We start from the raw sequence: 11,331 nt of genomic DNA, 5'->3' as shown, positions 1-11,331 counted from the left end.
AGAGGAAATCAGAGCATGGGAAGGCCACGAAGCAGCATCTTTAGAGTGATGCGGCCGCTGCTGGAGCCAGTAGGTTTGACGGTCGGCTGCATGGCAATGATAGTGGCGGGGAGGGGGAGAGGGTTCTACTGCACAGGGGGATGGCAGGCAGGCAGGCTGGCTTCGGAGGGTGGGGATGGGACAAAGTATGGAAGGCAGTGAGGGGGAGTAGGGAAGAGGTGCTGCTGGACAGGGGGAGCAGGGAAGAGGTGTTTCTGGACCGGGGAGCAAGGAAGAGGGACAGGGAGAGCAGGGAAGGGGTGCTGCTGGACTGGGGGAGCAGGGAAGAGGGACAGGGGGAGCACGGAAGAGGTGCTGCTGGATCGGGAGAGCACGGAAGAGGTGCTGCTGGACTGGAGGAGCAGGGAAGAGAGACGGGGGAGCAGGGAAGAGGTGTACTGGACCGGGGGAGCAGGGAAGAGGTGCTGCTGGACAAGGGGAGTAGGGAAGAGGTGCTGCTGCACAGGGAAATGGAAGGGGAGGGTATGCTTCTGCTGCTACTGCACAGGGAAGTGGAGTGGTGAGGGAAATGCTGTTGGTGAGAAAAGGGGGCTGGGGCTGAAAGAGAAAAGATGGGAAAAGGGGGCTTGGGGGGTGGGTAAAAATGGGTTTGGAGCTGGGGCTGAAAATAGGGGACATGTGAGGGAAGGAGGCTTTACTAGCACCCGTTAATGTAACGGGCTTAAACATTATTTTTCAATATTTAGTTAGCCCTGTCTCTTACTAGCAGTTTAGGAAATTATTGAAAACCTATTAAAGAAATTTGTATAATTTAAGTAATTTGTTTTTATTGTTATTAGTGGTGTAGTGAGGCTCAGAGGCGCCCGGGAAGGGGTCACCCCTCCCCCACCATCTTCTCTGTCCCCACCCCAACTGCTCCTTCCCCTCCTGCCACACGCGCACCCCCTTCCCTTCCCCATACCCTTTTAACAATCATGACACGAGCAGCAACCCCAACCTGCTGCTCGCCCTAGCTTTGGCTCTTCCACTGACATTACTTTCTAGGCGCGTGTCCAGGAGGTGACATCAGAAGAAGATCCGACGCTGACGTGAGCAGCAGATTGAGGTTGCTGCTCGCTCTGCAAACGTGAAAAGGGTACAGGGGAAGGGAGGCTGTACTATAGGGGCAGAAAAGAGGACAGGTGCTGGCGCCCCTACCAAGAGGGTGCCAGGGGCAGACCACCTCCCTCCCTCCATTCTATGCCACTGGTTATTGTTTTGTCTTTTGTAAACTGCATAGAACTCCCAAGGTACTGCGGTTTATAAATACATTTTTATGTTATATTATTTTATACCTTAGATGTGAAACGGCAATCCACAGTCAAGCATAGCAAATGCAGCATCTGTGGTCTTCTCTGCACATAATTTACTGCCATTTATGACAGCCAATAAAACTGTTGCCATCCTATGACCGAAGCAGAATGTACTCATATTTTTTTAGAATTAGCTCTATTCTTGAAAGATTTTTACATGCGTCAAATAAAAGTTTATAAACTACAAACTATATAGATTTGATTAAATTTGAAGTGTTTATTATCAGTGTTATGTAAAGAGAAATATACCTATTATAAATGCCTTTTTGGTTGATATGTTTATTTTTTCTTCTAAGACTTCTTTCTGCACACAGCAACTACTGACATAGAGAAGATGGGTGGGTAAATGTAAAAATGCTGTTTGGACAGAATTAAAGTTAAGATAGGTGAAAATTTTCCTAATTATGATTGATTGAAGAAAAGACATTAACTTTAAGGTTAGCACGACTCCACCCATCATTTTCATGTATGTGTTGAACAGCCCATGGGTAGCATGTCGAAAGAAATGGACCTATTCAAAAAGGTTAAACTATAAATTAATGATAATTAATCCAGGTAGGGTTGAGCTTAATTTGGTACCAAGAAAATAATTTGCTAATAGCACAGCTGGAGGTTGAGAAACACCCAGTTAATTTTGTATAGAGGGATCAAATTTATCAGCCTTTTCAGTCCTTCACTTCAGCTTCTTACTCTTCCTGCAAGGGCTGCTTTTCTACTTGCCACCATGGCATTCTCATCCAGACAGAGCAGTAGCTCAGTTAGAATTAGTGGAGGGGGTGCTGGAGCACAATTTGCTGCTAGCCAGAGTGGTGGATATGGGGTTCCTCAAAGCTGTTTCGGTGGTGGCCATGTTGGAGGTGGCCAGCTTGGTGCCTTTGGAGGTGGCTATGGGGGTGGCCAAGCTGTTACCTTTGGAGGTGGCTCTGTTGGTGGTTTTGAAGGAGGCCAGTTTGTTGAATTTGAAGGTGGTCAGTTTGGTGGTTTTGGAGGTGGCCAAGGTGGTAGTTTTGGAGGTGGCCAAGATGGTAGTTTTGGAGGTGGCCATGGTGGTGGCCATGGTGGTGGCTTTGGGGGTGGTCATGGTGGAGGTGAAGGTCTTTTGGAGGGAAATGAGAAAGAGGAAATGCAAACTCTCAATGACCGTCTGGCTGCATACATGGGAGGAGTAAAGCAAATGGAACTAGCTAATAAAGAGCTGGAACAAAAAATCAAGGAATTTTATGAGAAGAATCGTCCAGGAGGGAGCACTGGTGGTCCAGGTCGTGACTACAACAAATATTTTTTGATAATTCAAGAAAAGAGAGATCAGGTAAAAAAAATGGTTTCTGAAATGTCAGTTTTAGAATTATCGGTATTTTATTTTATGACTTACCACATCTTGATAAATTATTTAGGGTGATGTCTAAAGTATCACTTTACTCAGCAAATTACTGTCCTTTTAGCTTATCTAGTATCAGGTAAGGATAATACTTTCATGTATGAATCTAAATCATAATAATATGAATGCATTTAATAGGAACTGTAGAACTTTTTCTTGTCATTTTGCTTTGCAGACTACAAAAAAAAAAAAAATTATATCACCACATTACAAGATGTTTGTTTTTCAGAATTATATTGATGATTTGTACATATATTTCTCATGTAACACAACAAAATCCTGTATAACTTGAGTGGGATCCTTGTGTGTTACAGATTGTTAAAGCTCAGTTAGATAATGCCAAGTTAATCCTGAACATTGACAATGCCAGGCTGGCAGCTGATGACTTCAGGATGAAGTAAGTTTCATAATCTTCTAATAATGTGAAATAGTTACATGTTAAATATGAGCTAAACGATTGTTTCTATCAGGCTACAGTTCAGAAACAGATATTACAGATGTACCCTTCTTAATATTGTTTCCAACATCCATAGAAATGTTTTCCCCAGAAACTGCCCTCTGAAGTGAAAATAGCCCAAATAATATATTATGGTATTTTTTCACACACACTACACTTAGAACAGAAAAGCATGTTTGTGAATGTTAACTAAAAACAGACTGCCCTGGAATTATTAGGTATGAGACTGAACTGGCCATGTACCAAAGTGTTCAAGCTGACACCAATGGCCTGCGCAAAATCGTGGATGAGCTGACTCTGACCACATCTCATATCGAGACAGAACTAGAACATAGGACTGAAGAATATGCCATGCTCAAGAAGAACCATGAAGAGGTGAGAGGACTACTCCATGCATTGAGTTCCCTCCCATCATTTATATCTGGTTATACGGTAGCTCAAAAAACTCTCTGATCGTCAATGCATTTTTTTTCTAGTAAAAAAAAAAAAAAGGTGCCAGTACTCAAATACCTGGTCATTTTTCAGGAGTAGGGTAATCCCACCCCAAAGAAGCCAGGTCCTCTGCAACCAGTCTAAGAATCCATGAAAAGGCAGCATTGACTGTGCAGAACCTGAATGTTTTTTTAATTAATATTTGGGGACCATGGCTCATTTTGATCAAGCAATGGACAAGGTGCTGGTACTGAGTACCCCTGAGAACCCCCTGAAGAAAAGCTCTGCTAATTGTAATCGAAAATACTTGAAAATGACCCAGTAACCATGTAGTGAGTGTTTCATGCTCTGACGAAGAAATACAATGCTGCTAAGACATTCATGGACAGAAAAGTAAATCCATGCCTCAGAAATTCTGACAATAGTTCAGTCACCTTAAGTGGCTGAAAGTACATAATATGGCTCCACATCTTTATATTTCAAACCATTTCACTTTCCTTTCTAATGCATGGCAGCAATAGTGAGAAAAACTGGAAATTTACAAGAACAGGAAGAAGGATATATAAATATAACTGTACTTGTATTTTCCATTATTCAGGGAGTCCAAGATGAACAAGGAACAACTGTTGGCCAAGTGAATGTAGAAATGAATGCTGCTCCAGGCATTGACCTCACCAAGTTACTCGATGACATGAGAAGAAAGTATGAAAAAATGTCAGAAGACACTCGCAAATTAGCTGAAAGCCAATACCATGAAGCCGTAAGTGTATACATAACAGCTTAATGTAGAAGCAAAGATCGTTCTACGAACACTGAATTTTCCTCCTTTTCCATGTTCTGATATAGAGCAAAGACTTGAAGCAGGAGATCTCTAAAGGTTCTGAACAGATGCAATCCAATAAGAGCGAGATGACCGATCTGAAACGTGCTGTTCAGGACCTGGAGATGGAACTAAAGGGCTTACTTGCTACGGTATGCATGAAAAATAGTCACTACTTTGATTTTTGCTGTTTACAAATGCTTCAAATAAAATAAAAGTAAAACGTATCGGTGAGGTGAATTTTAACAGTCAGCTCCGGTGTGAATATCTGCAAACTTTAGAAAGAACTTTCCACATGCCTTAAAGGCAGTGTTCTAGATTCTTTTGCAGTAAATACTCTAATATAATGGCCTAAACACTATCCCATTTTATCAGAAGCTTAGATGGATATGATTTTGCTATGTAACCATAATTCAGAAAAGTATACACACAATTTATGTGGTGCATTATGTTGTTTTTAGACTGAACCATAGATTCGCATTACATCACAGAGAAAAGTATATTAACACTTTGAAAAGACACATTTGTACTTTCAGTCATGTGCTATTTTAATCACATTATGAAGGGGTGCTGAAAAGTTCTCAGCTCAACCAAGTAGAGAATGACGTGGATATGGCTTAATCAATGATCTGAAACAATGTCACAAAACATAGAATTTTGTTTCTGCAAACTGGCATTTAATGAAATAAGATAACACTCTTTCCAGCTTCAGTGTTATGTTATATGCAACCCCATATCCCTTCGAATCCTCATTAATTACAGTTCTAAGTGGGAGGTAACATATTGTTGCATAGAATTTTGTATAAGTTAAATATGTTACAAAGAATTATACATGCTACATAAAGTTATCAGATTGTTATCAAATTATACAAACAGTCTGAGATCATAAAAAGAAGCTGACCATTGGCATTGCTTTTCTTTTGGCTAACTTGGATTATTTGTTTGAGTCTCTTTGACCCCTGGTATGAATTTCTTAAAAAGCCATATTTTTAGATTTTTGTAAAACAGTGTGTATAATGTGGTTGTGTAAATTTCAATAGGAAACGAGTTCCACACTTTTGCTATTTGGTGGCAGAATGATTTGCATAATGCTCAGAATTTAGGAAGTTGGTTGGTTGGGCTGAGAACTTTTCAGCACCCCCTCGTATATATTTCTAGACATTTCATTTTTGTCAGTAAAATATTTGCTTGAAATCTATCTGCAGAAACAAGCTCTCGAACAAAACTTGGCAGAAAAAGACGGCCATTTTTGTATGCAGCTTGCAACAATGCAGGAATCAATTTCTGGTACAGAAGAACAGATAAGCATAATAAGAGAAGAGATGGAACACCAGAAAGCAGAGTATGGACAGCTCTTGGATGCCAAACTCAAACTGGAGAATGAGATTAATGATTATCGCAAACTGCTGGACGGAGAGGGAATGTAAGTAAATGATTTCAATATCAGATGCAGCCCCCCCCCCCCTGATATTCAGACCACAGGATTCTGCCTGCGATCTCCCGCAATTCACATCAAACCCAGAAATTTGATGCTGATGCTGTGTCCGGCAGCCAGCATTGAATTTGTGGCCTATTTTTGGCCAGTCAAGATAGAGCCAAGTAAGGCAATATTCAGTGACTAGCCAGCTAAGTCTTAACGGCCAAACACAGACCACCTTTTTAGGTGGTTCTGTCTGGCTATAGAACTTAGGTGGTGAGCCACTGAATATTGGTGTCATAGCTGGTCTCCGACCAATCCACTAAGCCCCCACTAAATATCAGCTAGTACCTTGGGTTTCTTTTTTTTAATCATATGAAGATAGAAATGAAAATATAATATGGAGGCAGGAGAAAACAGAAAAATATTTCCATCAGTGAGAAAGGGCATAATTTCTCTGTAAATGATGTATACCTCAGGTGCACTTTAGGTATGAAATTAAAACTGGGTGATTTTTATCACTAAGGATTTGTGTCATCAACCCAGAAAACAACTGAAAATAAAACAAACTTTTTCCTTATTATGTGAAAGATGGTAGTGTCAGATCTCTGTTTTCAAAAACAATTACATTTGTGGCTATGAGACTTTCAAGCAATTCATACCCTCATTCACTCACTTTTAATCTCTATTATTTTTGCATGTCTCCCCCAAAGTCAACTAATGTCTTCAGACTCTAGAGAATGCAGTCTGTCCACATAGCACCACGCCTCACTCAGCTCCGTTGGCCAGTTATTTCCTTTAGGATATGTTTTAAAATGTTACTTCTTACGCACAAGACTTATTACACTGATATACCATTGTATTTGGTTTCTCTCGCTTCCCCCTACACTCCAACAGACTTGTGCTTCCTTCTCTTAAATTGGCTCATTGGGAATCCACTCGCTATTCTGCTTTTTATTTCCTGGCACTTTTTCTGTGGAACTCCCTTCCCCCAGATATGTGCTCTGATTCATCATTGAAAATCTTCATAACGAAGCTTAAAATGCTCTTTTTCAAACTGGCCTCGAGTTCGGCATGATTGTCTCCTCCTGGTTCAGTTCAGACCCACAACTTCCCCCTTTAGCTTTCTGAAGTTGTCTTTCCTATTACTTATGAAGTTCTTTACCAATGTCTTTTATGTGTTTTTAGCTGATTTTGTAAACTGCTACTTCCTACAGAGCAGTATATCAAGTAATAATAAACATTAACTACCAAAAACCATATTTCAGCCTGGGACATGAAATTACAAAATGATAATACAAAATTGAGTTCAAAATGTTTGGCTGTCTCTGGCATGCATTCTTAATTGTAAATATTTTAATTCAAATGAGGTAACATAAAAAGTACCCATTTTCTCCTACAAAGAGCATAACAACATAAGAGTTGCCCTAAGGGTAAGACCAGATGATGAAATGTTAAAAGAAACTAGGGAAACTAGCAAATTTGGCAACACAATAATAATGGCTGATTTCAATTGCCATCAACAAAATCATCAAAGAGATGGAGCTGAAATAAACCATTAAAATCTATACAATATTTACATCTCAAAGGATTTTGTGTTGCCAGAGAAAATAATGAGTAAATGAAAAAATGTGAAGAAAAAAAAGACTTTGGTCAACAATGGCCATAGCTTCTGTCTATCACAAGTCAAAAAACTCCACAATGACATATTTATAATTTTAAAATAGGCCTCATACTTTTCAAATCAAGACCCTGGACCCAATATTCAGACCACAGGAGGCAGCCCAGCTACCTCCTGTGGTTAGCGGAAAACCTGGAAATTCAGTGCCAGGTCTGTAACCGAATTTCCAGGCTAAGTTCAGTCATGTTTGACATACCCAGGCAAGCCAATATTCACCAGCTGACTGAGTAAGTCATAGTGGCCAAAAATAGACATACTTTTTAGGCAGGTCTGTTTGGCCATTAGACTTAGCCACTCAGCCAATGAACATTAGCTAGGCCAGCCATGTCGCATGACATAATCATTGACTGGTCTAGCCGCTGACCAGACATGTGGAGAAGATGCGGTATACAAACCTAAGGATTAGATTAGATTAGATTCAATGGGAGATATCTGGCTGTCTCCTAGTGAATACTGGCTTATCATTATTTAGCCAGTCAGGAGACATTCCCAGTCAGCTACACTGCGCTAAATATTGGGCAGACTGAGATTACTTATTTAACCCCAAGTCTACTTTTTCCTAAGTTTGAATGCAAATGTCCAGAAGATAAAATATTCACCAGTGAATTTTTCATCCTTTCAGGGACTCTAAAGGTGGCTCTTCACACCAGCAGGGTGACTCTTCAGGCCAGCAAGGTGGCTCTTCATCTACTACTGGTGGTAAGAGTAATCAGCTTCTGTTCTTCATTGTGATGGGGGTAGGAGAGAGTTATTTTTTTCAGATACATACATATTTTGGTAATAGCCAGAAATCTTTGCAGCAATTCCTGATACGCAAACACAGTGGATGGCCTTTTTTTTAAATGCCAGCTGTGGAGATATTGGAGTTCATATTCACTGGGTTAACCAGATAAGAGTGGCTGATACTTGGTTAATTCACTGACCGGGTCCTAGACTTAAATCCCTTCTATTATTAGGTCCCTAGATGGAATCTTAGTTTTTCGGAAGTCTGTGAAAGCTTAACTTTTTAAAATTTTGTTAATAGATTTTAAGATTTTATTTTATTATTGATATTATACTGTGAATGTATTCTTTGTAACCCATTCTGGGCAGTTTGGGAGGATGGGCTAAAGACCTAAGAAAATACATAAATAAATTCAGTTGCACTTGACTATCTAATGCTACTAAATGTCTGTTTGGACTACCTTGGCACTATCCACTAGGTTCCTTGGCACTATCCACTAGGTTCCAGGGCACTATCCACTAGGTTCCAGGGCACTATCCACTAGGTTCCAGGGCACTATCCACTAGGTTCCAGGGCACTATCCACTAGGTTCCTTGGCACTATCCACTAGGTTCCAGGGCACTATCCACTAGGTTCCAGGGCACTATCCACTAGGTTCCTTGGCACTATCCACTAGGTTCCTTGGCACTATCCACTAGGTTCCAGGGCACTATCCACTAGGTTCCAGGGCACTATCCACTAGGTTCCTTGGCACTATCCACTAGGTTCCAGGGCACTATCCACTAGGTTCCTTGGCACTATCCACTAGGTTCCAGGGCACTATCCACTAGGTTCCAGGGCACTATCCACTAGGTTCCAGGGCACTATCCACTAGGTTCCAGGGCACTATCCACTAGGTTCCTTGGCACTATCCACTAGGTTCCTTGGCACTATCCAATAGGTTCCAGGGCACTATCCACTAGGTTCCTTGGCACTATCCACTAGGTTCCAGGGCACTATCCACTAGGTTCCTTGGCACTATCCACTAGGTTCCAGGGCAGTCTTGGAGAATATTCTGGAGGTTACCAGTTAGCAGTGATTTTCAGTCTGCTAGGTAACTACCCAGATAAATTTAGGGCAACAGAAAGGCTGTACTAACTTTATCCGGGTAGCTATCCCAGTGCCAGTCTGAAAGTCACCTATTCCCAGACATATGCCTGTGGCCACCCAATCTCTGAATATTCAGTAACACTACCCAGGGACAATCTTATGTTAAATTTTCACATATAAAATGCTTGCAGTGGCCAGCTTTAAAAAAAAAAAAAAAAAAAAAAAAGAGTTAATTTTGGTCAGCTGCATATCACCCAGATTGACTCTGAACAACTATTTATTTATTCACTTTTCAATAATGTTCTCCCAGGGGAGCTCAGAATGGTTTACAATGAATTTATTCAGCTACTCAAGCATTTTTCCCTGTCTGTCCTGGTGGCCTCACAATCTATCTAATGTTCCTGTGGCAATGGGGGGGGGGGGGGATTAAATGACGCGCCCAGGGTCACAAGGAAGAATGTGGGGCTAAACCCACAACATCAGGGTATTGAGGCTGTAGCTTTAACCACTGTGCCACACACTCCCCTTTATAGAACTAGTGAGAGACTTAGCTCATATTTATTCCCACCGCATTGCCCCAGATAAAGCATAAGTACCTGTATATAATGCATAAACCACTTTGATTGTAACCACTGAAAGACAGTAATATCCATTCCCATTCCTCCCATTTGTAGAAAAGTATTCACACACCCTGCTGGTGGTATTTTTGCAGGTCATCATACACTTATGTTAGTAAGAGACAGTATTTTAGATATTTACATGCACATGGGGTATATAAATATTCCCCTATAATGACCTGAAGATCACCATTCTCCAGATAATATCTTCCTCTGCCCTTGTTCCAACCATGTACCACTCTGGTATTATTCAAATAATTCTGAGGTACTCTGTAACGATTTTCTGCGGCACTTTTCCATTTAGTGCCACTGAACGTAAGTGTTCCCTCTAAGCTGAGCAAGTGTCCTACAGCTGCATTGCTACCACTAGGGGGTGGAATATTTTCAGTCGCTAAGGACAGGTATGTTCCCTGGAGTCCTGCAGAACTTGCCTGTCCCTCACAATTGAAAAATGTGACAATAAAACAGCACCCTCTATTGGTGAGACTGTGGGTGGAGGACTCCTGCTCAGCTTAGAGGGAACAGAGAATCATTTATCCCTATAATTGCAAAAAAATTTTTTTGAATATTAGGCCCACAGATTATACTTATTTACGCAGAAATTATAATAGTCTGCTTTTCATTTCATTTTAATTTCATGTATTCTAAAGCTTATATCCATATTTAATTTTCAAAGGAGAAAGATATAAAAAGATTTCGATATTGACTGAGGAGATGCAAGATGATAAAGTCATTAGTAAAAGCATAAAGGAAATTCAAGTGAAGGTGTAAACTGCACTAAAGATTTGTTTTCCAGCAAATGCCATCACCTGAAGTTGCCCCAGGATGAGCTTTTGAAATCTTCAACCATGAAGGCTAACAAGCACCTTTACTTTTCTTTTTCGGTGTTACCCAATAAACCTTCTTTCTGTGCAAAAAAAACCAAAACGTGTGTTGTATTTACTGCAGATTAAAATGATCAGCAGCTGCTATGAATTCTCATTACGCAAGAGAAATGTGCTTTTTAGTGATATTGAAAGCAAATTTGAAAAGCTATTTATTTGGGTAACTAAGATGTCTTGAAAGTTGCTCAGCCTGTAGCAATCAACAACATTCCTAAGTTTAGCCATGTACAATACAATTTTTATTTGTATACCGCAAGCACATCAAAAGAAGTTCAAAGCAGTTAACAAAGACAATAATAATAATAATAATAATAACAGTACCGTTAAGTTCTATGCGGTTTACAAAAGATTATTGGGGTACAAGTTGAGTTGACGTACAAGTTGAATTAACTTAAGGGATGTGGGGAACAATTGGGAGAAAGGGCAAGAGAGGGGAAAGAGGGAAGTGGGTCACTACAATAAAAACATTTTTAAAAATTG

General features: G+C 40.4%; 1 protein-coding gene across 1 annotated transcript; it reads left to right on the top strand.

Moving 5' to 3' along the window:
- The first annotated feature begins 2,001 nt into the window (after positions 1 to 2,001).
- Positions 2,002 to 10,894, top strand: LOC117347844 (keratin, type I cytoskeletal 10-like). Its single transcript, XM_033919284.1, has 8 exons — positions 2,002 to 2,661; positions 3,045 to 3,127; positions 3,406 to 3,562; positions 4,218 to 4,379; positions 4,466 to 4,591; positions 5,645 to 5,862; positions 8,160 to 8,236; positions 10,644 to 10,894. Exons 1-8 carry the CDS (start codon positions 2,077 to 2,079, stop codon positions 10,736 to 10,738), a joined length of 1,503 nt encoding a protein of 500 aa, XP_033775175.1. The 5' UTR covers positions 2,002 to 2,076; the 3' UTR covers positions 10,739 to 10,894.
- The last annotated feature ends 437 nt before the right edge of the window (positions 10,895 to 11,331 follow it).

The sequence above is a fragment of the Geotrypetes seraphini genome, chromosome 13 (assembly GCF_902459505.1).
Source record: "Geotrypetes seraphini chromosome 13, aGeoSer1.1, whole genome shotgun sequence".
NCBI lineage: Eukaryota > Metazoa > Chordata > Amphibia > Gymnophiona > Dermophiidae > Geotrypetes > Geotrypetes seraphini.
Note: the sequence above shows the minus strand (reverse complement) of the source record. Positions and strands in the feature narration are given on the sequence as shown.